The 27,702-nt window shown below is 46.8% G+C and overlaps 1 protein-coding gene across 1 annotated transcript; it reads right to left on the minus strand.

Annotated features, from left to right (window-relative positions):
• Positions 1-379: 379 nt before the first annotated feature.
• IDS (iduronate 2-sulfatase) lies at positions 380-19,602 on the minus strand. The gene is made up of 9 exons (XM_013976313.2): positions 19,349-19,602; positions 18,799-18,935; positions 18,001-18,178; positions 15,253-15,341; positions 13,405-13,605; positions 11,835-12,005; positions 9,615-9,741; positions 7,621-7,794; positions 380-4,970 (listed from the first exon to the last, which is right to left on the minus strand). The coding sequence occupies exons 1-9, from the start codon at positions 19,440-19,442 to the stop codon at positions 4,498-4,500; spliced, it is 1,644 nt and encodes a 547-aa protein (XP_013831767.2). The 5' UTR covers positions 19,443-19,602; the 3' UTR covers positions 380-4,497.
• Between the last annotated feature and the right edge of the window lie 8,100 nt (positions 19,603-27,702).

Raw genomic sequence — 27,702 nt, forward strand, 5'->3', positions numbered from 1 at the left:
CTTAATCCACAGTGTGTGCACTTAATAATGTGTGAGATGGTAAATCGGACATTATATGCATTTTACTACAGTTTTTTCAAGCATACAGAAATTGAGAATTTCTGTCAAAAAAAAAAAAAGATTAATGTAGGAAGGGTGGTGCAGTCATGACAACTGTAACCAAGAACTGCTGGCAATGTGAAAAAGCAGGATAACGTTACCTTAGACCAAAACACCTGAACACAGGATTTAATGTGGTAGGTGTCCAGGTGTCGGAGGTGGCTACTGGTCATCCTCACCATTTCCCATGCCTTCCCAATTTTACAAAATGAGCATATATACTCTTCTGATCATGGGATGGAGAGACAGGGTAAATTAAGTATAAAAATCAACCACAAGAAAAGGAGAGGAATATGAATATTTATTAAATCTCTAGATTGGGATGGGTCTCATATTTAATAGGGAAAGACAAGGAAGAAATCACATAGGAAAAGAGCAATTTGTTTGATTACTTAAGAAAGCAAAACCCGAAATTTAAAGGCAAACTCACATGAGATATACAAATGCCCAACAAATGTACACAGAGAACAATGATCAAGGCCATTAATAAGCAAATAATTCAAAGCTCAAATAGGATTGTACTTTCAGCTATTATTGGGAGGGTGAGTTTTTCTGTTTGTTTTTATGGTCCGTATTATCTTTATGCTTGTTTGCTTTATTTTCAGTTTTACTATCGTAAGGGAGCAGGAAAGGACTAAAATGGAGATGCTTTCAGCAACTTGGCACTTAAGCTCCCATCCTAAGGGATTAATGTGAAACACACAAAAACATTTTATTCACAAAGTTGCTTATCACAACATTATTTACAATACTGAAAATCTGAAAATTGACTAAATTGCCAATAACTGAAAGAAAGTTTAGGAAATTAAGATAAAACTACACAACACAATATACTACCACCAATATAAAGTATCTGTAATAACCACATAGGAAAATAGGAATATAAAACTGCACGATAAAGGACATGGTATGATTACAACAGTGTAAAAAATTTATACCCCAAAAAGGCAAGATATTTAGTGACTATCTTGGTGTAAAATACTGATGTGTTTTCTCACCTTTTATTACATTTCTGTTCTCCATTTTTTTCTAAAATTAACATATTAATTTTACAATCAGAAAAAAAAACCTTTTATTAAAGTAAGGTGCCCACAAGATTCTTCAGTGACGTTCATCTCATCCAAGAATGCAGTTGAGAGAGTTCAGAGTCCTCACCCTCTTGGAAGTGGAGGCATAGAAGCAGGCTGAGGCAGATGATTACGTATGGATGGATGGTGAAGGGGGGAGGGAAGAACCTAGGGGCGGGCCGGGAGGGAGGGATCGGCAAAGGAGAGTCAGGCACCAGCTCACAGACTGGCCAGCCAAGGAAAGGGGCTTTGTGGAGTCAGGGAAGACTCTGACTGCTCAGCGGAGGTCTGTGTAGACCCAGAAGTAGGCACTAACGGTGTTCTCAAAGGGCAGGATCAAAGAGGGATTTCAGGAAGACACATGGATTTTGAGGGGAGCAGGGAAGGAAAGAGGGGGGGAGGTAAACTACTTGGGAAGGAGGAGGGAAGGGCTGGGGCGATAGCGATGGTAGTGGAGAGGAAGAGATCAGTTGGCAGAGGGAACTCCCTGCTCTGCATTTATACCAAACACACGTGGCTCCTCGCTGGACAAGCTTTTGCAGGCAAACAGGAGACAATCAGCCCATGGGAGGAACCTGTCAACAGCTAGGCGGATCAAGTCAACCAGTTCAGAGTTAACCTAGGACAGCTCTGTTCATTTCACTTTCTGCCACATGGAAAGGCTATAGCATCTGTCTGATACAGTGCCCCAGTGCCCTACCCACACTAGCTCTTGAGCACTTGAAATAGGGCAAGTGCAATAGAAATTCTGCCTTTAAAATGTTGGTTGTAATTTCATTCATTGAAATTTAAAGTCACTGGGGCCTAGTGGCTACTGGTCAGCACACACATGGCAATAGTTCTCAAAGGGCACTCATTGGAGGAGAAGGGTCAGAAGTGCAGGCTCTCAGACCCCCGCCCAGACACCCTGAAGCAGAAGCTGCCCCCTCATGTATCTGAGCCTCTGAATTAGGGCCACTCAAGATTTCTGAAATCACTGGTCTGGATTTCAAGTAAACTGCATGAAAGACTCCCTGGCTCAAGTGAAATAGAGATTTCTACAAAGAATGACTAGAGAACCATTCATATGTGTCCAGTTCAGCAGGATTGGAGAAAAGTTACATGATGCAACAAATATGTGGTTTCCCTAAGCATGGTCAAGATAAGGAATGTGGTCAGCTTTGATTTGTGAAAACCAGAGAGCAGCTGCTTGTCTCGATGAATGCTGGAGACGTGCACAAGTGGCTCCACCCTGGCATGAGTGTCAAAAACACAAAAAGCAACCGTCACCTGTGAGCTGATTTAGAAGAGCATGCCCCTGTATGTGAAATGCAGCCGAGTTTCTAAAAGGAGACATTTGTAAAGGGAGGCCAAGGAAAGCTAAGACCTAAGGAGAGAAGAAGCATTCTGAGTCTGCGCCCTCACCAAGAAGAGAGAAGACAGAAGCTCTTCCTGCAGAGTCAGATCTACATGCAAAATGCCCCCAAGCAGATCCAGCAGTGGCTTTTGCCACCCAGGTGAGAGACAGCCAGAATGCGAGTCACTATGCTCTTTTCAGCACAGTTCAGCTTACAACTTCAGCAAGAGGACAATTTGGAGATTTTCTGATACTAAAATGTGCTTCAAGAAATAAAGAGAAAAAACGATGAAGTGTACAGATGACAGTCAACCAGGAATTCGAAATAGAAGCTTTATAACTGTAAAGAAGGAGATAAAGCTAAATACCCTGAAAAGACATCACGAGAAACTGGACTGGATTGTAAAATTGTTCATCGAAGTGATGTGAGCAATAGAGAGGATGGAGAAGGAAAAAGAAAAGGCTGACGGACACCATCCACAAAAGCGGAGGCTTCCAGAAGAGATGGGATCAGCAGAGAGGAACAGGGCCCTTCACTCCGCAAGTACAAACTGTTGGCAGAACATGAAGTCACTGAATCAATTAGAAGACTGTTGTGTCACCATATACGCCTCCACTGTAGGCTTAGTAAAAACAAAAATCTGTATTTGAAATTTTACTGATTTGAAGTAATCTTATAATATCTTGCCTTTTTGGTTACAATGTAATACAGTGCAGTAAATTAATTTGCTGTATTTTGGTTCACAAACATTTACCTTTTAAACACCAAAGCAGCACATATAAAGAATTACAAGAAGTTACTTTGATACAGGACTACACTAATGTTTATTAACAGAGTGCTTCACTCTTCTGATGACTACTGATGACTGATCAACATGTAGTGAACATGACTTGTGAATATTCCATTATTTTTAAGATGACATAGGCTAAGCTTATTACTACTACCTGCCTTTCCTGGTAACTTTATTTAGTGAATACAGAACTACCATCTGGGGAATTAGAAATCACCTAATATGATATTAATGAATAGCTTTCACAGTTCTCAAAATAATTTAGAATTTACTAAAATTAATGCTATTTGTAATAGCAACTAACAGTGGACTATTTCCTTCCTGCCTACTGGATAAATACATGTCTGCAACCAACAATCTCCAGAGAAGAAGAATGCTAATGGTTTTGAATGTCTCAATTCAGGGATGCAGTTATGCCTTCAACTATTTTCCACTGTGAATAAAGATGCCTTTTAAAGATGGCCGTGGTGATCAAGGGTCATATTACTTGCTAACAAAGTATTGTCTGTGCCAGAAAGTCTCTGAAAATTTTTAACTAAATTTCTCATACATGGCATGCCTCTAGTTTACTTAGCATTATTTATTATTTGATACAGAAATTCCACAGTAATCACCTCATGCATATTTTATTTTTGGATTTGAAGATTTGCAATCTTGGAAAAGTTAGAGCTAGACTTTCAGGTATTGGCATCTAGCATTATTAAGTTTACATTAAAAAAAAACCTAGGGTACATGTTGATATAATATTTTGAGTATATCAGGCTAAATTAGATATATTATTAAATTATAAACAAAAGAACCAGGAATTATAGCGTCAAACCTAATTTGACATGTGGTTACACTTTGAAATGTACTACATTTCACAAATAATTGAAGTATTATATTTCTTGAGTACAGTGCTATGTTCAGTTATTATGCTCTTGATAGCTGAAGCTATGACAATTTCAACTTGCTCACTCTGTGCTTATTCATTCAATAAATAAGCTATGACTGTTACCAAAAGAAAATAAAAAAGAAAGAAAAGGTTCAGCCCAATTATGACAAAATCAAAAGTTGCGGCTGTTACATATTCTTAGGCCAAATTGCTGATGCAGTTTTAACTCCCTGCCCCTGGGGTTGATTCTGATAGTATGAGTAATCATGAAAAACCAGCTCTAATTCCTTCTCTCACTGGCATTATATATGATCTCTGTGGTTGGCGAACTCAAGGCATGAATGATTGGGGAAGGGTTCCACCCTGGGAATCATTATACACATTGTGATCCTGCAAAGGGTCAGAAGCTACAAAATATAGTTCCCCTGCATGGATGTCTGAAAAATTAGCCAGAAACTCCTGGGGATTGAAGCCCACCCACACAGTATACCTGTAGTCTACCGTGCGTATGGAATAGCCCATGACCTTTATATCTTCTAAGCTCGGCTTGTCAGAATTCCACTGAGGAGAGTCTGCAGGCCGAGGATACTGGCTATAGGCGATCAACTCCCGGGGATTACCACGGACGTGGGGCTCCTCTTCCTCACCACGGCCTTCAAAGAGCTTCAGGAGGTTCCGGCCTTCTCTGCACAGCTCCATGTGAAACGAGGGGATGGGGCAGCGTGGAGGGACACGGAGCCCCGCAAGTCCAGCAAGTGTGGGGAAGAGAGAGAGCAGCTCCACCAGGTCCCCAGTTTGCCGGCCTGAAAGAGGAAGCCATCCCATGGAGCAGGTTACAGCCCCACATGCTGACTTGTGTTCTTTTACAGCATTTATTTTTAGCCCAAGAGCTTTAGGAACAAAACCAATTCAGGTCCTCACCCAACAGCACGGCAGAATGAAGGTACCCTCAGCTTGCTGGCACTTTTAGAAACGATTTAAATGTAGGACCCACCAGTGTGTTGGTGATTCAGGCAAGGCCCAGACTGCTGGGGAAAGTCTGTTGAGGACAGTCTGTTCCCAGCCTCACAGCATCACCCGGCCAATCCCTCCTTTCTGGGTATCTGCATCTCATCCATCTCTCTCTTATTGTTGTAAAATACAAACAACATGAAATTTACTGCTGTGACCAGGTTTTTGTGCCCAGGTCAAGGGCACTCAGGACGTTCCCACTGTTGTACAGCCATGCTCACCACCCAGCACAGAACTATCGTCACCTTGCACAGCTGAAACTGTCCCTGTGAAATGACACCTCCAGCTCCTGGCACCACCCTTCTACTATCTGTCTCTGTGTGTCTACTGCTCTAGGCACCTCACAGGCATGGAATCACATAGTGTTTGTCTTTTTGTGCCTGGCTTCTTTCACTTAGCATCATGTCTTTGGAGTCAACCCGGGTCATAGCACACGTCAGTTTCATTCCCTTTTAAGGCTGGACGATAGCCCACTGTATGGATGTGCCATGTTTTGCTTATTCATTCATCTGTCAATGGACACTTGGGTTGCTCCCACCTTTGGGCTACTAATAATGCTATGAACATTCTTCTACATAGTTTTCTTGGAGTACCTGGTTTCAGTTCTGCGGGATATATACCTAAGAGTGGAACTGCCAAGTCATGCAATCGTTCTATGTTTAACTTTTTGAGGACCCACCAAACTTTTACACAGGGACTGAATCATTTCACATTGCCACTGGCAAGGCCTGAGGGCTCCTATTTCTCCACACCCTTGGCAGCGCTGCCGTTTTCTGTCTGCTTTGATAAAAGCCATTCTAACAGGTATGAAATGATATCTCATTGTTGTTGATTTATCTTTAAAGGCTAAATCCTGCACTTTATTGTGATTCCTGTTAAAATTTACTGTGACTCTGGGCTATAACTCTAGCCTTTCTGGATCTTTAAGAGTTTGCTTTATATGGCTCAATTTTATTTCCAACACATTGGGTTTGTAAGCAAAATAAAAATAAAGGTAAAGAATATTTTTTAAAAGGTACCTTTACAATGGTAAGGCCTGTCTAACACAACCACCTTAACCAGACAGTCCAGCTTGACATCACTAATAATGGCACAGGCCACCATCAAGTGTCCCCAATGGTATACAGGTGGAACCCACAACCTCACAGGGTGCAGCATGTGTCCAAAGGGTTTACCCTGAATCTAGCTCTCAGGAAGCAGTCAGACAAACCCAGACTGCGGAACATTGTACAATATAGCTGCCCTGGATACTTGAAAAACGTGAGTTCAGGGAGATACGAGGGGCCCAGGTGGCAGCCGGCCACTGTAATAACTTTTCACTCAGAGTTGAGACAGGCGTGTAGGAGGCCCCAGAGCAGGGTTCTGAAACCACCTTCTTGGGATTTAACAGGCTCACTGAAGCTGTTAACATCAGGCTCACTGAAGAAAAACTCTAGGGATCAAGGGCACAAGCCAGGAGGTTTTACCAAGAGAAGGTGGCAGTGTGGTGCATGATGGTGGCAGTAAGTGGGAGAAATGGTGTAGACAGATTCTGAATGAAGAGTGGCAGGAGTGCTGAAAGACTGCTCATCGCGCACAGACCATAAGAGAAAAGATGGGCCACTATCAGCATGGTTTTCTGGCCTGGGCAACCACTGCCATTTCCTGAGAAGGGGAAGAGTGTCAAAGGCTTAAAGTCAAAGATCAAATATTCAGCTTTGGGCATGTTATGCTGGCAGTTGGAAATCCAAGTCCAAAGATCAAAGAAGATATACAGGCTTGAGAGAAAACTTGAAAAGAAATGGGATGACGGTGCAGCAACATCAATTATAAGCTGCTCAACACCTCCCCTCTGAAGTTTCAAAAAGGATTCTCAACCTGTCAGAAGATTTCTCCCAGCAAATAAAGGGCTATGGTCATGTCTTCAAACTGGTTAACATTTTTATCAATGACATGAAAGAAGACAGTGCATGCAGCACACAGAAATCAAAGGTTCGGAAAAAAACTGGGCAGTAGAGAGCAAACTTGGAAAGATCCAGAAAGGCCAGAATGATGGGCTAGAATCAAGAAAAATTTAAACAAGAGCCACTGATGGGACAGACCTGGCGCCACACCAGATAGAGGAGCTGAGGTGGCTATCGTCCCCTTGCAGAGGGCTGAGTCCCGGCCAGTAGGACATGGGTAATGAACTTCTGCTCACCTGTAGGGGGGAAGCCCCTGCCTCCTGCCTTGAGCTCAGAGCACACACCTGTCACCTTCATAATGGCTCTCCCCATCTTGGGATGGCCCCTGCTCTGCCCCTCCCCCTTCCAAGCCCCTCATGGACAGGGACCACCCTCATCAACTCTGGCGCTGCCGCTCCCCTGCCCTAGGTAGAAAGGCCTGTGCTGGGTGGTGAGGGGGTTTCTGTACAAACTAAAGGCATCCCTGCTGTCAAGTAGCATCACTTCTGTATTTCCATACCTGGCTCTGGCACTTCTGAGATGGAATCAAAAGGGTCAAGGTAAGGGAAAAACTTCTCGCCTTCCACCGGAAGCGGGGCCGTCCTTCCAGGAACATAGAACATCAGAGGTACTCGCGTAGTGACGTCAAAATTACTGTATTTCGCCCATTCTCCATGTTCACCCAGAGCCCATCCTGGTCATAAAAATCAGAGCATGACAGAACATGAATCAGCACCTCACGGCTTGCTCACTTCAGTTAGACACCATTTCATTCCCTGTTGTAAAAGCCAGAGGAAGCAAAAACTCCGCATCTAGAAGAAATTCTGCTAGAATTACCACACAGACAGGTAGGAGGTAGAGTCATTGTGACTCAAATCACACAAGCTCAGGTCTGCACTTGTGAGTGTGTACCACAAAAACAAGATCTGGGAGACTGGGGCACAGTTTCTCACATTTAAAAAGACATGCATATCTTTTTCAATTTTTACGAAATACCACAGACCAAAGAAAATAACTTCTGGTTGCACATGCTTAACCTTGATTTAAAAACAATTCCTAAGTCTCCTTTAAAATACCTCTTGTAAAAGACAGCTTGAATACCCCAAGTTGGCAATTTCCAATCACTTTGAGTGCCCTTTTTGATATAAAAAATATAAAAGAAAGAGACTGTGCATTAAGTATTTCATATTAAAAAATAAACAAAATCACATCAAGTTGCCATGTACAGGTTCAAGAAGGCTTCTGTGGTTCAGATGCAGGCAGTCCCAGGAGGGCCCTTTAGGAAGGGCCATTTGTCATCAAGTGCAACTGCCTCAGAGCAGAAGCTAGCTTCCAGCTGCCTGGCCTTCACAGGGCTGCAGGGGCCAGGGTAGCACTGGAGGAGGAAACTGGGCACTAAGAAGTGGGAATAATCTGATGGCAGATCATTATGGAAACAGTGAAAACTTATGACACCTTCATACTTAACAAAATAATATGGGTCTTTGTAAGGCGTAAGGTAGGCTTGTGAGAAATGACACAGAGAACTGTCTATGACATTAAGTGGAAAAAACAAACCAGGGAACTAAACAGGACACAAGCACTATTGATCTTGCCATGTTTTACGGCTATACATTATGCACACACACTCATGTCATCGAGTCCACTGTTTATGCACGACTGAAGGATGGATGCCTATCTGTCAGCACCAGTTAGCTCTGGGCAAGTGGGATAAAGGGCAGTGTGCTCTGCGTGCTTCTTTCTCATCACAATGAACACATGCTATGATCTAAAGTTGTCCCACTTCATATCTGACAATATTAGAGAATTATTTTCCTGTTTCTAAGTAGGACAATGGTAGTACAGTCAAACTTCAAAAGAGCCAAATTTATTAGAGGTACTATTTAGAAAACTGAACTACCTGAGCCTGGCTTCAAAACAATTTGGGGATGGGGGTGTGCGTGAGGATGAGACCAACAAGACTGCTGTGAGTAGATAACTGAGGCACAGGGACATGGGGAAAGGGGCTCACTGGCCCCAAACACATCCCAGAAAAGAATTCTTTTAAAAAGATATTTTCATTATTGGAACATGTGGGAAACTTCCTTAGAGACCCAGAGTAGTGAGCCCTAGGATCCCAGCAGAGAGGACAGCAGGGGTCAGGTCTGAAGGCCATGTTGGGCTCTGTCAGCACTGTTCTGCACCCTCCTCAGACAAACCAAGAGTCTTCCAACTCTCTTGGTGAGAAATGGGGGCTCCTGCTGAGTTCACCAAGAAAGAAAAGTTAGTATGAGGTCCATCCCGCCCACCCACCTCCACCAGCCAAGATATTTCTTTGACTCAAAAGAGGCCTGGCCTCCATGGAGAGAAGTCTTGGGTCTAACAAGGTGGACACAAAAGCAGCCAAGACTGCAGACTCAGGGCACTCCTGATTCACAGAAGAGAATACACACCTATTTCACGCAAGTTAGGGAAGTTTTCACAGACAAGTTCAGATGCTTTGAGTGACTCACCAAGGCCATTCAAAACACTTACCATGATCTGAGGTAAGTGCCACGATCGTGCTGCTGGCCAGCTGAAGGTCGTCCAGAGTACTCAAGAGGCGGCCGACCTGTGTATCCAAATAGGATACACAGGCAAAGTAGCTCTGGCGGATTTTCCGCTGCAGATAAAATTAGTAATGCAAGTGACTACAATTTAATGTGCATGGCATACCCAGATACAGTGCTTGTTTGAGCGCCCCTCCTGAGCCCCAGCCCTTTGGCACCCTTGGCGACATTTTCAACAAGAACAGAACACTCATTCCCTCCCCATACCCTCGCCTCCACGTGTGTGTGTGCTAAGTTGCTCAGTCGTGTCTGACTCTTTGTGACCCCATGGAATGTAACCCTCCAGGCTCCTCTGTCCATGGATTCTCCAGGCAAGAATACTGGAGTGGGTTGCCATTTCCCTTCTCCAGGGGATCTTCCTGACCCAGGGATTGAAACTGCATCTCTTACGTCTCCTGTATTGGCAGGCAGGTTCTTCATCACTAGTGCCTTCCACAGCCACAGCCAAATTCCCACTTTTGAGGCAAATCGGCAAATCAGTTTTCACTTTTGGGCACAGATCACACTGGATGGATATGCCTCTTACTATTCTTTTCTGTCTCCTTCACATATCCTTATGAGTCTCAGGAGATGACCATGTACACAGAAACTGACCCCTCAGCCTCCCAAACTCTGAAGAGAAGTGAAGTGAGGTCGCTCAGTCGTGTCTGACTCTTTGTGACCCCATGGACTATAGCCCATCAGGCTCCTCAGTCCATGGGATTTTCCAGGCATGAATACTGGAGTGGGCTGCCATTTCCTTCTCCAGGGGATCGTCCCAACCCAGGGATTGAACCCAGGTCTCCCACATTGTAGGCAGACGCATTACCGTCCCAAACTCTGAGAGTCACGCCAAAGATGCCATAAAGCTGTACTCATATCCTGGGCTGCTCTAACAAAGTATGACATACTTGGTGGCTTAAAACAACAGAAATGGATTGTCTCCCAGTTGTGAAGGCCAGCAGTCTAAACTGAACGTGTAGGAAGGGCTGGACTCTCTCTGAAGGCTCTAGGAGAAGGATGTTTTAGTTTAGGGTGGTGGCTGCAATCTCTAGGGCTCCAGCCTCTGCCCTAGCCACCCGTGGAGTCCTTCTGCTGTCTCTCTCTTCTCATGAGAACCCCAGTCACAGTGGATGTGGGCCCGGCTTATGGCAGCATGAGCTCACTCATGTCACATTTTCCAAACAAGGTCACAATGTGAAGCCCTGGGGGTCAGGACTGTCACAGATCTTCCTGAGGGATACAACTCAACCCTAAGGGTGGCCATGAGCAGGCCTCTCCTCTGGGCTGTTTGTCACCTGGCAGGAGATCATAGCCACATTCTCTCCAACAAGCTGCCTACAGTGCACCCTGCCTGACTCTGCCCCTGCCTTTTTCACGGGAAGGAAGGAGATCGTGTTTTCAGTGTCTCCCTGGGCCGCCTGCATCAGTATCCCCATGAAGACTTGTGGGCTGCATGGTGTCCTGGCCCCACTTTGACTCAGAAAGCTCAAAGCTGGGAGTGGAGTCTGAGAACCTGCATTTCCCACAAAGCACACCTGGCGATTCCAACAGGAAGACAGTGTGAAAACACTGTTGTTTGCCTTCCCATGTAGAGGGCCCGGTTGGAGTGTTCATGTGGTAACAGAAGGGCAGGGCCACATATGGAATATTCCAGAAAGAGTGTCCTCAACATCTGCTTTGCACTTCAGGGAAGGGGGCTGGCAAGTCAGCACAAGGATTCCAACTCTGGAATTGCTCTACCCCCACATCATGACAAACTGACCCCAGACACAGCAGCTGGACAGCACTGGCCATGTATGTGCCCCGCACGCTCTGCACCAAGGCCCCACTCACTAAGCCACCTCCTGACACCAAAAGGTGCACGTGTCAGCTTTCCCACAGAGGGGACTCACCAGGACCAGCAAACCCAGAGTTTCAGCTGGCACAGGAGTCACCAACCACCCTCCACCTGACAGTGTCACCTGGATTCAACATCATCTCCCATCAGTGAGGGTCACCCAGGCCTCATCTCCACCCTGGGGCCCCAGCCAGTGAGTTCCCAAGTCTCCTGAAAATCCCCTTCTTTGGAATGGGGATGCTGAAGGGGAGATTTCTCGATCCACCCAGCACATCCACCCCCGACCCCTGTGCTCCACAGGATGCCTCACACATAGAAACTTGGTACCTGAAAGTCAGCAGGAATTGGGCCATAGGGCACACTGAGATTTAAGGCTTGGACGTCTTCCCGCTGCCTGAGGTCCATCCAGGGGTTGTAAGCCACCAGAGGAAGGCCAGCGGGGACCTGGGGGTCAGGAGCCAGGCTGACATTCTCCAAGGGATACAGCTTCTGAAATTCCTTGGGGGAGAAGCACACATAGCCACCAGGATGTCACTCTTCTGGCAAAGACACATGCTGGACCTCTTCTCTCAATCTGTGATGCACTGACACAGGTGTCTCCCCCTCTGAAAGTCACTGTCATGAGACGCCAGTGCTAATGAAATCACTCAACTGGTTTCCTGCAAACCAATCAGCGACAGCTCTCTTCCCTCATAGGGACTGATGCCTTCCTATTTCTGTCACCACCTCCCCGCCAACTAGAAAACATGTGGAGAGGTGTTGCCAGCTCCTCGAACCACTCTCGTGTTCAGACAGTCACTGGAGAGCTCACAGGCTATGATTATAACAGTGAAAGCATACGAGACACAGCAAAAGGGACAGTCTGGGGGACACCAGGAACAGCCCCAGTGCAGTCACACAGGATGTGAGTCATTCCCCCAGCAATAAGTTGTTTGACATTTATGCCACACTGCCAGCTGGGAAGCGGAGGCTCATGAAAGCCTCAGGGCCCAAGGCCTTGATGAGGCTGGTCACCCAGGTACCCTCTGCCTGCACAGATCAAAATCCCAGACTTGAGGCAGGAAAGCAGGGGTTTCTGTGGACAGTCCAGGCCTAGGTAGCAACTCGGCAGTTCTGGGAGAGGGGAGAACACTCACTCCCAGGAGCCAGGTTCCCCAAAGCTGGGCCAAGGTCCAACCTCATGAGCAGGCCCAGGGGTAGGCTAACTCCTTCTGCATGGGACACAGAAGTGAGTCCCCCTCTGGCAAGGGGGCTGACAGGTCCTGCGAGGAAGGCCTGATGCCCTGGGCCAAAGGCAGACAACCACAGCATCAGAGAGCAGCCTCTGGTCTCCACTCCCATCGCTAACGATGGGCATGCTTTGTGAAACCAAAAGGATGGGCTGCTTAGGCCCGGGGAAAACATGATAGGGAAAAGTGAAAAATATTCTGCAAAACAAGTGACTACATACTCTAAATAATATGCATGTAAGCACAGGATTTGAGGCTCGAACAAGCCATACAGGGCCCTGTGTTTCAAAGCTCGGGGGAAAGGCAGTTAAGTTGACTAGGGTTGCATAGCCCCTGGAGGGGTGTCTCAAGGACCATCGCTTACCGCGAGCTAGGGTGGCCAGCTCTACCACCCTTCTCCATGATGATTTCACCATCCACCACTACACGACTCACTGTATCCAAGGAAAAAAACCCTCCAGTGGAGGAAGTAGAAAACCCAGCGTTTCCAACTAGATTACTATCCTAAGTTTACTTCTTACGCTTGACCTCTGAAACCCAGCATCCCACCACTGAGTACACCAGTGTCATCAGGCAGCCCTGGTGACTGGGGACAGCCAGATGTGGCCTCTTTTATGATGACCCAGCTATCACAGCTGTGCTGGATCAGCCCTCAGCCAGCTCTTCACCTTGGGGTATCTGAAGGGGATGTGTGGCTTATGGTACCCCACAGCCAGGAAGAAAGGACTGGCCGATGTTTTCATCTTTCCCAACAACTGTATAGCTTGCTCAGTGCTCTGCTTATCAGGCAGGGTGCCCTCAGGCACATCCACCACATCCACGGGGCACAGCAGGTTGGCATGGAGTTCTCCATCCGGTCCCCTACAGGTCTTTCAAAACAAAACATATAAAATCAGCTTTTTAAATGCAAGAAACAGAAGCCATGAGAGTTTCACACAACCAATTCAGCTTTTTCACCTCCAGAACATTAAGTATTAGTCATCCAGACTAGACAGGCACACAGGAAGCAGTACCGAAACACAGAAGTGTTTCTTGTTTTCCAGACAGAGGCCAGAAGTCCACCAGCACTTAGCTTCCTGTTGTGTATCTTCTGCCTCTATGTCATAATTAATTAAAGGAAACCCAAGTAAACTAATGATTAAAAAAAATAGCTGTCTCCAACTCAACAAAAAAAGAAATAGACAAAGGACTTGAATACATATTTCCCCAAAGATAGACAGATGGCCAATAATTACATGTAGAGATACTTAATGTCATTAGGGAAATGAAAAAAAAATGTTTTCAATTTCAAAGCCAGACTAAAGCTTCTAAGTGACAGGGCTGCAGTTAACTGGATAAAGTGATAGTCAGTAGAATTTCAAGGTCCTCATGTATATCATGCACAGGATGGAACTGAACCTAATGCTTCATTTCCTAAAGTGGACACGTCAGCCACGAGGCCAATTTCAGTTTGGACCATGGTTTCTGCCTCACAAACACGCAGAGGCAGTGGCAGCTGCTGCCATATCTCGCTGGGGAGCATCCTTTCAGAGACCTGCCTTGCCCACGCCGCCCTGCCAGGAAGCCAGCACCTGCCTCTCAGCACCCACTCAGCTGCCTTGCTCACATGGTCCCCAGCACCCCTGGGGATGCGGTGCAGTCAGACTCATCGCTTTGAGAATGACATGAGGGATGGCTTCAGGGACCTGGCATTTGTGAGGCCACTAAAAGTAGGGAGATGATCTCAGGGAATAGAAGGCTTGAGATGCAGTCTTCCAACCTCATTCTGTTAACACTCAAGCCACTAGCCAAAGGTCAGAGCCCTCTGGCTTTCACTGTATTCTGAAACGAAAATTGCCACAAATTTAGAAAATTCTTCTGCACCCCACCAATCTCCCCCAATCCACACCCTTCTCCCACATGGTGGCTCTAAAAACCTCCGAGAAACATGTAATTTCTCAGTGCTCTAGCTGGTGTTCTGAATTCCTTAAATGTGAATTTTAGTTGCATTTATACATTGGGGGTATTCCTCTGAACCATCATTAAGTTAGCTTATAGAGTCCTTTTTTTCATAATGCTCTAAAACTTTAAAGCCCCTATCAAAGGTCTCAGCACCAGAACACATCCATTAGGCCCAAGACAGAGAGACAGACAGTTGGAAAGCCTTTCTCCCCATCTGGGCTGAGGCGCTCAGAGCACAGGTCTGTCTTCTCCCTTCCATGTCTCCTCTAACCCTCTGCACAGAGCTTTATCCAGGAACACAAAAGAGCCATTAAATAAGTCTTACACATTAGAGCAGAAGCTTCTAGAGCGACACATCCCAGCCAGCTTCTAAAAACTCAGCCACCTCTCCACTGGACCTAATGCTAAAGATCCTAACACTTGTCTCTGTCAATTCATGATCACAAACCAAAGCCACAAAGCTCACCATAGAACCAGCTAGAAAGAACATAGAATACATGCAATAGTTGACTTTAATTTGTTAGACAGAGAACAAGAGGTTCCTCTTCAGAACAGTACCCCTTTCAGAGCCTCACCTTGGTGTTTTCATACTTTTCAGAGGAGGGATGATAAGGTGGAACAGACCAGCTATATGGAGAATCATCACTATGATTGGAAGATATGCCTTGGGGGGAAAAGGAAAAGTCATTAAATATAGCATAGCGAGTCCCTCAATGCCCTCCCCACCCAAAATGTACACTTTGCACACAACTGGGGAAGGGCCAAACCCTTCTTCTGGCCTCAGTCTCCTTATCTATAAGATCAGCAGCTAGGCCAGATGACAAGAAGTCTCCACAAGAGCTGTCCCTCTAGGCTTCTTCCTGAGCGCTGAGCACTGGACCTGGCCCCGATGAGCCCTCGCTGGCACCTCTCCCCACCCGACGAGGAAGGCAGCAGAGGCACGGGCACAACCAGGGATGGCTAGGCCAGGGGAGGTTCCACGAAAGGGGTACCTTGTTGGATGCCAACCAGACAGGAAGCGAGGGGAATGGGACTTGAACCCCTGCCTTAGGACGTCAGGTCCAGTGCTCGTTCATGACGCAGAAACCCACCCAAGCTCAGTAGTCCACAGTCTATTTGGGAAAACAAGATAACAACGTGCAACACCCAGGAAGGACAGCAGGCATCTGGGGAGGAGAAGCACTGTGGAAGCGGGGAGCCCTGGGCACAGAGGGGACATGGGTCCAGGCAGGGGGCGCAGTGAGGGCCCTGGAGGGAGGGAGGGAGGGAAAGCCTGCATGGCTCAGCGGGGAGGAGGTGAGAGGGCAGCACGGACACACAAGGGGACTGCCATGACGAGCTGGGCAAGGTGGGCCTGAGGCAAAGGGGCAGCAGGCAGAGGGCTTCTCAACACCACAGGCGCCAAGACGTGGCTCAGACCTGCTCCAAACCCCAGCACTGGCCTCCGTGCCCATGCAACCTTGGGCAAGGGACCTGACCTACTCAGCCTTAGCTTCTTCCCTGGGGAAGTCACACCCATGAGAAAACCCTGCCCCCAGCCTGCCAGAGGATCAGGGCGGTGGCCAGGCACTCAGTCAAGGAGGCCAAGTCAGCCTCGGGCAGGCCTCCCACTGACAGAACTGGTTCTTGAGAACAAAGACCCTCTTGAAAAATGTATCTCCACAAGGGCTGCAGTGCAGCATTTGTCGTCCCCACTAAGACAATTCCATGAGCTCATTCTTGGGAGGAAGGAGGCCCCCTTCCTGAAGCACCATCTCCCCTCCACTGTGTCTCCTTTCCCTGGCTCTCCCTCCAGTGGTGCTCAGGTGAAGGTGTCAAGATGGGAGCAGAAAGTTCTAGTGCTGCCAGCCTTTTGGCCACGCAACATGACTCCTGGCAGATCCGCCTTCAAAACTGGGCCCAACTTTGCAGCCCCTCCTGATAAGTGCTCCGTTGGAGACGGAGCTTGGGCTCACAATGCACCCACATGCTTCCCTGGGAAGGGAATCAAGGCAGCTGCCACTCCAGCTTCCCAGAGGAAGAATGGGAGAATCAAAGATGATGAAGATTTGCCCGAGGTCAGCTGCACAGCTAAGCAGTGGCAGGACTGGGGGCAGGAGGAGAAGGGGACGACAGAGGATGAGATGGTTGGATGGCAGCACCGATTCAATGGACATGAGCTTGAGCAAGCTCCGGGAGTTGGTGATGCACGTTGGCTCACATTGGTGAGCCCCGCGTGCTGCAGTCCATGGGGTCACAAAGATCTGGACCCGACTGGATGAGGGAACAACAACAAAGCAGAGGCAGAGCTGGGACTGGAAGCCAGGGGCCCGCACCCCAGTGCTACTGCTCATCAGCAGTTCACTCTGCCTCCAGAGATGCCCATCCCATGGAAGGCGGAAGTGAGACAGCCTGAAAACAAGGACTAAACTACTGTTCATGTCTCTGTTACCATCGTGCTGCCATTAAAAACGATGGCGTCAAGAGTCACTACGTGGGGAAATGCTTGTGCTTAAAACACTCACAGTATATAACTGTACAATACAGGCAAATCTCAAATCAGAAAAATAATGCAGTCATCAAAATACAGCTCTTCTCCATGTGCCACAAGTACAGGTAATTTATACTCTTTAGTTTATACTCAGAGAAGGCAATGGCACCCCACTCCAGTACTCTTGCCTGGAGAATCCCAGAGACAGGGGAGCCTGGTGGGCTGCCGTCTATGGGTTCGCACAGAGTCAGACACGACTGAAGTGACTTAGCAGTAGCAGCAGCAGTAGTTTATACTTTCCTTCTTTTCCACCCAATTTTTTGCAAAATAACCATGAATTACTTCAAGGTAAAAAAAAAAAAAAATTAAAGTATGTGCTTCATCCTTCTCATTTTGGCATTAAAGAGAGCCAGTTACCCGGTAGTGTTGAAGGTCAGAGACCCTGGTACCAGCTCACTCTCCTCTTTCTGACCTAACTCACAGACAGTAGGCAGACAACCCCCACAAAACTGCAGCCTCTTCACTGGGCAAGTCAACAGAGCTGCCCTTATCTTACTTTACTGCTAGGGAGCCCGGGGTACAGGGGGTCAGGTGCAGAGCTGGACTCACGGGCAGCTGGCCCCCGCTTCCTTCCCCCCATCACCAGTATCCGAAAGGAAGAAAAAGCTCTTCTACCATTTCTCACTTTGGGTGAGAACACAAAGTCAAGGTGAGAAGTGCTAGTTTGGACAAAGACGTCAGTGACTAAAAAGCCCAAAAAGGCCTCTACAGAGAGAGCTCCAATCCCAGGAGGGGTCTCCAGTCCCCAGGCACAAAAGAAGAGAGAGCCCAGACTCTGCAGGGCAAGCAGTACCAGGGTGAAAGACTTTTCCAACCGACATGGTCACGTAGCCGTTCTCCTTGAAGTACTGAGGGATGGTGGAGAAGTTTCCAGCGTGCACCCTCCAGTAGGAGTTGAAGTCATACAGGCGGGTAGTGTCTGGTCTCCTCCCAGTGAGGAAGGACACGCGGCTCGGGGCGCACACAGCTTGCTGGTAGGGAGCAGAAGCAGAAGGACACGTCCTCAGAGGAAAACAACGTCTGGCAGCTAAAAGGTAACTAGGCAACCTCCCGGGTCCTCAGCTAACAGCTTGTTGGCTGAGTCATCCAGATCTCAAAGCCAACAAGCTGGATTTGGGCCTTATGCCAGAAAGAAGTCTTTACCGAGAGGAGCGGAAGGCCTTAGCCCCTCCATCCAGCAGATGACTGTGTCCTTCTGCCTGATGGCGTCTCTCAGGGGCCTGGAACAGGCAGGGTCTTGGGGGGCACAGTGGGGAGGACCACCATGGCAGCACCCCCTCCTTCTCAGCACCAGGCAATCTCCAATGTGGGGACCACCATGGCAGCACCCCCTCCTTCTCAGCACCAGGCAATCTCCAATGTGGGGAAGAAAGCTGAGCAGGGCTGGCCTGAGCACGACAGGGCCAGGGCACACCCTCCACCCCAGGAGAAGTACCCCTTGAAGGCAACCAGATGTCTTGCCAGTGGACAACCAGGTTTTCTCAACCACCATTTTCCAGACCATGTTCCTTCCCCTTTAATAAAGAGATGCCATCCCACAACCCTCAGTGCACAGTGGGAGGGGGGCACACCCAGAGGTGCCCAGACATACCTGGGCAAAGGCATTCTGGAAGAGAAGGCTGCGGGAGGCCAGTTGGTCGATGTTTGGGGACCTTATGAGCTTGTTCCCGTAACAGCCCAGCGAGGGGCGTAGATCATCCACGATGATGAGAAGGACATTCAGAGGATCTGCATGGGGGAGGGGCTGCAGTGAGATCACCTAGACTGACACCTAACCCCCACCAGTGGCAGATGCTAGGGTACCAAGAGGCCTAAGGCTGGCACCGAAGCCTTGACAGCCCAGCCAGCCAAGCCAGGGAGAGTGGAAGCGGACGCACAGTGGAAGCCCCAATCCTGGGTGGCAAGGTTAGGCTCTGGCTGTGGCCTCAAGCCTGGATGAGAGGGAGGGAAGGAAGGAGAGAAAGAACAGGGAGGGAGGGCAGAAGGGAGGGAGGGTAGAAGGGAGAGGAGAAGCGATGGTCCGTACGAGGGAGGGGAGGAAGGATGGACCGGAATGGTAGGAGAGAAGGAGCAAGGGAGTTAAGGAGGAACGTAGCCAGGGGACGAGAGACGGAGCCGCGCAATGGGGACGAAGGACGCACCTGTGGCGTTGCCTGGCGCCGCGGGTCCGTGGGAGGCACAGACAGCACCCAGGACCAGGCCAAGCCATAGTAGGGAACGACTGGGTGGCGGCATTTCTGCCCCAGAGCATCCGCTCCAGGGCGACGGCGACAGGTTTCGGCAGGGCCGGGCCGCCCCCGCCGCCTGTCCCTCATCGGAAACCCAGGAGAACAGCGAGGCGGTTGTAGCCGCCGCACAAGCCGGACCCGGGGCGAGCGCGAGTACGCCTGCGCGAGATCCGGGCCACAGTAGGCGGAGCCCTGACTCTAGCGCAGCGGCCGCCCCGCCCCGCGGCCCCGCCCACCTGGCCGACCTCCTCGCGGGGAGTGGTGGCTCCGCCCACCTGTTCGAGCGTCTCGCGGTGGCCTACCGCCCCTGTAAGACAGGAGCGCAGTGGCTCTTTCCAGATGTCCTCAAAGATATCCGTTGCAACCACTGTCCTCAACCAGCAGTTTCCCGCCTCTTTGCCTTTGCTCCTGCAATGCTTTTCACCTAGAAGCCCTTCCCTTCCCTCTTCTGTCTATAAAAGTCATACTTTTCCCTGCAGATCAGCCCGGATGCCATTCTCCTTCCATGGTGTCCTTTGAGAGCCCACCTTGCTCCATCTAAAAGGACTCTTCTCCTATGCATTTGTTCAACACTTATTAAGTACACCAGTTATGTATCCCGAGCACTGTTGGTGGCTTGTGAGTTCTAAGTCCCTACCGTGGTGGAGCTTGTGGACAATAAATGACCAAATAATGTGGGGGCGCATGGGGAGTTTCATGTTATTTTCTATGGGGTGACCAGGCAAAGCCTCAATAGTAAAGTCTCATTTGAACAAAAACAAGGAAGTGAGGGACCATTCATTGTGGAGAGCATGCTGACAGCGTGGGCCAATGGCACAGTGGTTGGTGTGGCCGGAGGGGAAACAGGAGATGGGGGCCAGGTAAGAGGTGAGAGAAGTGAAGGTCACAACTGTTTGACGGCAAAAATCATTCAGTGTGTGCCTGGGCTTAGGGTTGAGAAGGATGTCACAATCCTCTCTCTGTCTCTGACTCACCTCCCCCAGTATAAGAACCTAGCAGATTGCCAGGCAGATTGGAGATCTTTTCTTGCATACAATAATCCATACATGTTAGTATTGTTATTGAGGGTTTCCTATACCAGACCACATGCTAATTTTCTCCTCACATGAAAACTGTGAACTAGATGCTACTATCATTCCCATTACACAGATCCAGAAATTGCAATTCAGAGGGGCTAAATCACTCGCTCTATCACACAGCCAGGAAGTGGAGGCGCAGGGTGAACTTCCATGATAAGGAACCTAATCTGTTGGTAGCCACAATGCAGTCATAGCAGGAGGCCTGCTACCATTGCCGCAGTACCTGCTTTGCTGTTTCCTCAGGTCCCCGCAGGGTGGCTGTTCACATTGCAGCCTGGCTGGCATTCCCTTGCCGGCCCTGCCCAGGAAGGGCCAGCTTCCACCTGCACTCACCAGACTAGACCATGTTGAATCCTTTGGGATGGGCCAGCCCAGCCAAGTGCCCAAGCTGCCAGGCTTGAGGTGGCATCTCAGCTGTCCCTCCACATCCTGACATTACACTTGCATTCAGTTCAGTTCAGTTGCACAGTTGTGTCCAACTCTTTGCAACACCATGGACTGCAGCATGCCAGGCTTCCCTGACCATCACCAACTCCCGGAGCTTACACAAACTCATGTCCATAGAGTCAGCAATGCCATCCAACCATCTCATCCTCTGTCGTCCCCTTTGCCTCCAGCCTTCAATCTTTCCCAGCATCAGGGTCTTTTCCAATGAGTCAGTTCTTTGCATCAGGTGGTCAAAGTATTAGAGTTTCAGCTTCAGCATCAGTCCTTCCAATGAATACAGGGCTGATTTCCTTTAGGATTGACTGGTTTGATCTCCTTGTAGCCCTTGCATTGGTGGCTGCCTTTTCCCTCCCCAAAGTCTGGCCCCTAATGTTTCAGGAAGCTCTGAGCCGACCCAAGGACCCCAGTGTCTATTTAGAAAATTCCCACCTGAGGGCCGCCTCCAGGCAACATTCATTAAGAAGCCAAAAGAACTCAGTCATAGGACCACAGGGAAATGGATTTGGCCAATAACCACGTGAGCCTGACAGAGGACTCTGCACTCCACAAGAGAACGCAGCCTTGTGAGACCCTGAGCAGAGGATCCAGCTAAGCTGTGCCTGGACTCCTGATCCATAGAAACTGTGAACTAATAAATGTGGGGTGTTTTAAAAAATTATTTATTTGTTTATTTTAAATTTTATGTGTGGCTTTGCTGGGTCTTGGTTGCTGCGTGGGCTTTCTCTAGTTGTAGAAAGTGAGGGCTACTTTCTAGTTGTGGTATGTGGGCTTCCCATCGTCTTGGCTTCTCTTGTTGTGGAGCACAGGCTCTAGGACGTATGGGCTCAGTAGTGTGGCTCCCAAGATCTGAAGCACAGGCTCAGTAGTTGTGGTATATGAGCTTAGTTGCTCTGCAGCATGTGGGATCCTCCCAGATCTAGGATCAAACCCATGTCTCCTGCATTAGAAGGCAGATTCTTTACCACTCACCTGCCAGGGAAGTCCAATGTGTGTTGTTTTAAGTCACTAAATTTGCAGTAACTTGTGAAACAATACAAGATGAATACAACATTCTTCATTCATATAATGAATAGGCCCTTTGACTGCAAGGTCAGCTTCCTTCCTAGGGAGACCCTAGCAAAACTCAAGCAGATGTGGAAGAGCTTTGAAAAATGAAATGCAGAAGTAAAGGGAGATGATAGTGGAGGAAAGTGAAAGCAAATGCTGAAGACGGACATTGTTGAACACATAATCCAATTTCAGGAACACAAAGCAGCCTTCATTGCTGTAGACACCCTTGATTTTAATGATTCTCATGACTTACAATTTCAAAACTAATTTTTTAAGTACTTAAACACCCCCAACAGACCAGAATGTGAAATGCCCTCCTCCATATCAGCTGCACTCATACAGTGGCTCCAATTCATTGAGCAATTTTTAAGGGAATGACTTAGTTTCACAAAGAGTTGGACATGACTGAGAGACTGAACTGAACTTAGTTTCCCTAAAAATTAAAATATTTAGGTGGAAACATAAAATCAGAGCTTGAGTGTATCAAGATTGGCACCACTTTGTAGCTCATGAGATTTCATAAGGGCATTCAAAGCACGCAGCCCCAAATCTTTCTATATAAAATAGTTTATACAAGCACATCTTAAATACATTTCTGGAATATTAAAGAAATAATTATTGGTACCACCATCAAATTAAATTAACTAAATTAATTAACCAGACACATGCATTTATTATCTTTTGTGGGTTGGGTTTGGGCTCCCCAGGTGGCTCTGTGGGTAAAGAATTCACCTTAAACGTAGGAGATGCAGGAGATGTGGGTTCTATCCCTGGGTTGGGAAGATCCCCTGGAGGGGAGCATGGCAACCCACACCAATATCCTTGCCTGGAGAATCCCATGGACAGAGGAACCTGGTGGGCTACAGTCCATGGGGTCACAAAGAGTCAGACACAACTAAAGTGACTGAACATGCATGGGATGGGTTCATCAGAAAGCTGACTCTAAAACAGAGTTAAGTGTGCAGGATGTTTAGTGCTTTTAGGAAAAATACCTGTGGAAAGGGTGAGAAGGCAGCAAGAGTGGACAGAAAGATCAAACGAGCAGTGATACAGGCCTGGGCAAATATCACGGGGCAGTCTAGAGCTAGGACTGGCCTTCAGAGTTGTCTCAAACTATGGCCAGATGGTCAAGTATTTGTACATCACTTTGAGAAGTCATTGAATGTGGTTACCCTCGGAGGGCTGTGACCTTGGGCAAGGAGGTTCTCTGTAACTGAGGCAAGCCCTGAAGGTGCATATGTCCCTGAAGTGCCGCCCTCTCAGCTACTGGGGCAAGAAGGCTTCCACTGAGAGGGGGCTTAGGTTGCACATATCTGTATTCATATCTCTTCTGCCCTTTGAAATCATCATGAAAGAACAAAATAATATAACCTAACAGCAAGATAGAATGGGAGAAATGCTCAAAATCATTCGTTATTGGGGAAATGCACCTCAAAACCACAGTGAAGTAGCACTTTATACTCGCTAGGCTGATTACCATGCCCCCTCCCCCCAAAAAATAAAACTAACAAGTGTTGATGAGGATGTGGAAAAATTGGAACCCTTATACATTGCCCTTAGGAATGTCAAATGATTCAGCTGCTGTGGAAAACAGATTTCAGTTCCTCAAAAATTAAATGGAATGACCATATGACTCTTTGGTAGAAGGTTTGAAGATCTGAAAACTGGTTGTCGTTCAGTTGCTCAGTTGTGTCCAACTCTTTGTGACCCCACGGACTACAGCACACCAAGCTCCTCTGTCCTTCACCATCTCCCGGAGCTCACTCAAACTCATGTCTACTGAGTCTGTGTTGACATCCAACCGTCTTGTCCTCTGCCATCCCCTTCTCCTCCTGCCTTCAATCTTTCCCTGCATTGGGATCTTTTCCAATGAGTCAGCTTAACAGGTGGCCAAAGTATTGGAGCTTCAGCTTCAGCATCAGTCCTTCCAATGAATATTCATGGTTGATATCCTTTAGCATTGACTGGTTTGATATTCTTGCAGTCCAAGGGACTCTCAAGAGTCTTCTCCAACACCATAGTTCAAAAGCATCAATTCTTCAGTGCTCAGCCTTTTTTATTATCCAGCTCTCACATCTATACATGACTACTGGGAGAACATAGTTTGACTATACAGACCTTGGTCAGCAAAGCCTCTGCTTTTTAATTCACTATCTAGGATTGTTATAGCTTTTCTTCCAAGGATCGTCTTTTAATTTCATGGCTACAATCACCATCTGCAGTGATTTTGAAGCTCAAGAAAATAAAGTCTGTCACTGTTTCCATTGTTTCCCCATCTATTTGCCATTAATTGATGGGACTGGATGCTACGATCTTTGTGTTTTTTTTTTTTTTTTGACTGTTGAGTTCTAAGCCAGCTTTTTCACTCCCCTCTTTTGCCTTCATCAAAAAGCTCTTTAGTTCCTCTTTGCTTTCTGCCATTAGGGTTGTGTCATCTACATATCTGAGGTTATTGATATTTCTCCTGGTAATCTTGATTCCAGCTTAAACTGGTACCCAAACAAGTATATGCAAGTACATGTGTGTTTCCAGGTGGCGCTAGTGTTAAAGAGCCTGCCTGCCAATGCAGTAGATGTAAGAGACCTGGGTTTGATTCCTGGGTCAGGAAGATTCCCTGGACGAGAGCATGGCACCCTGGTACTCCAGCATTCTTGACTGGAGAACCCCATGGACAAAGGAGCCTGGTGGGTTACAGTCTATGGAGTGGCAAAGAGTCAGACATGACTGAAACAACTTAACACACACATGTTCATGCAGCACATCCAATAGCCAAAAGCAGAATAAGCGAAAATATCCCCGGTGACTCAGTCGGTAAAGAATCCGCCTTCAATGAGGGAGAGATGGGTTCAATCCCTGGGTTGGGAAGATCCCCTGGAGAAGGGAATGGCTACCCACTCCAGTAGTCTGGCCTGGAGAATTCCATGGACTGTATAGTCCATGGGGTTGCAAAGAGTCGGACACAACTGAGTGACTTTCACTTTCACTACCCATCAGCAGATGAACAGATAAATGAATTGTGGGAGATACATACGATGGAATATCACGTAGACATATAAAAAGAATGAAATGCTGATGCATGCTACACCATGGATGACTTTTGAAAGCATCCTGCTAGTTGAAAGAATCCAAACACAAAGGGTCATGTATTGTATGATTCCATTTCTCTAAAATATGTTTGAAATAGATAAATCTGTAGAGACAGAATGGAAATTAGTGGTTGCCACGGATTGGGGGAGAGGGGATGGGGAGCAACTGCTTAATGGGTACTGAGTTTCCTTCCAGGATGGTAAAAGTGTTCTAGAACTAGACAGAGGCAGTGGTTGTACAACAGTTGTGAACACACTAGACTGTTTACTTTAAAATGGTTAATTTCACATTATGTGAGTTTATCTCAATTTTTAAAAAGTAAAAACAAAACAGGAGGGGACCTGCAATGGCTTAAAAATTTCACCAAGTTTCTAGAAGCTGCCACAATGGAGACTAATGAAGCCACAGCCTAGAATACCTACAAAGGGATTTCAACAAATGAGGAACAAACTTAGCCTGGACAGTCTCCCAACTCCAAGAGAGCAGATATGATACTGGGCACGGTAAGACATGGGACATAAACCAGAGAGATTAATTGAAGGTTTCTATATGGATGGTAACCTCCCCCAGAAAGCCCCCAAATCAGTCTTTAACCCAAGCATATAAAAGAAAAAAAGAAGGGCTCTTCCCTAAAGAAATTGAATAAATTGTCTGGGGGAAGGCTAGGAAGGCTGGAATGAGTGTTGAAACCACCACCACAAAAAAAAAAACAAAACTCTCCATATTATGACATTTTGCAGACCCACAACAAAACTATCAGCGCACTGCCACTTCATGTTAAAACAAAGCCTGCAAATGAATAGTTCCCACGCTGTACACAGAGCTTCCAGTCATCCTCATTCTTCAGTGCAATCAGGTGACAAAGAGAGGTCAAACATTTGAGGATGGCATACAAGGTGACAGAGAAATACCAAGAAGAACAAACAGCAAAGCTGTCGCTAGAGGACTAAGACACAGAAAATAATTGTATTTATTTATTTGTTTTTTTGACCATGCCATGCAGCATGCAGGATCTTAGTTTTCTGACCAGGGATCGAACCCAAGCCCCCTGGAGTCTAAGTGCCACGTCTTAACTACTGGACCACCAGGGAAGTCCCTCCAAGTATAATTTGAAAGGACAAACAAAAATACCTTTTGTAAACATCAGCAGAAAGATTTAAGAAGCAATTGAATATATGGAACAAGAATAGATTGCTATGGAAAAATTCCAACAGAACATGAAAGAACATTTGGAAATTAAAACTATAGTTGCAAAATTCAACATTCAATAAAAGAATTGAAAAGTCAAGTTAAGAGAAACTTTTACAATGTTGAGCAGAAATACAGTAAAGGACACCATCAAGGGCTGGCAAGAATATAGAGCAATTCAAACTTTCACATTGATTGTAAGAGTGTTCATTGATTACAGCCATTTTGGAAAACTGTGGCAGAATTTACCATAAGCTAAAGTTAAACATATGCCTACCTCATGAACTGGCAACTCTACTCCAAGGCATATGCCCAACAGATGTGAGACTTCTGGCCACCAAAATAAACAGAGAAAAATGTTCAAAGTATTATTCAGAACAGCCCTCAACTGGAAGCAACCCAGAGGTCCTTTGATTGTATCCAATAATTTGGGTAGACAAACTGTGATGTATCATCACAAAATGGAATACAATGCAGTAATAAAAACAACAAAATACTGATACATGCAAAACATAATTAAATTCCAAAAACATAGCATTGATTGCAAGAAACCAGACATCAAAGAGTATATAGTGTGCAATGACATTTATAGGACGTTCTGGAACAGCAAAACAAATCTGTGGTGATAAGGTCAGAATAGTGGTTATCTTTGGAGGAAGGTATGGAACAGGAGTGGGCCATGAGGAAATCTTCAGGAGTGCTGGAAATGTTCTAGTATATTATCTGATTAGTGATTACATGTGTGAGTACATATGAAAAAAATTAAGCTTTACACCTAAGATTTGTACACTTTACTATATGTAAGTTATACCTCAGTAACATAGGCAAACAAAATCTAGGGAGTATGCAATAAAATATGAGATAGTTAGGAAGAGCAAGATCTTACTAAGTTATAGAAATAGGAAAAAAAGCATAGAGGGAAAGAAATTAAAGGCATATTAGAAAAATAAATTGCAGTTCAGTTCAATTCAGTCGCTCAGTTGTGTCCGACTCTTTGCGACCCCATGAATTGCAGCATGCCAGGCCTCCCTGTCCATCCCCAACTCCCGGAGTTTACCCAAACTCATGTCCATCGAGTTGGTGATGCCATCCAGCCATCTCATCCTCTGTCGTCCCCTTCTCCTCCTGCCCCCAATCCTTCCCAGCATCAGGGTCTTTTCCAATGAGTCAACTCTTCTCATGAGGTGGCCAAAGTATTGGAGTTTCAGCTTCAACATCAGTCCTTCAAATGAACACCCAGGACTGATCTCCTTTAGGACTGACTGGTTGGATCTCCTTGCAGTCCAAAGGACTCCCAAGAGTCTTCTCCAACACCACAGTTCAAAAGCATCAATTCTTCAGCACTCAGCTTTCTTCACAGTCCAACTCTCACATCCATACATGACCACTGGAAAAACTATAGCCTTGACTAGACGG

Source organism: Capra hircus, unplaced genomic scaffold (genome assembly GCF_001704415.2).
Source record: "Capra hircus breed San Clemente unplaced genomic scaffold, ASM170441v1, whole genome shotgun sequence".
Lineage (NCBI taxonomy): Eukaryota > Metazoa > Chordata > Mammalia > Artiodactyla > Bovidae > Capra > Capra hircus.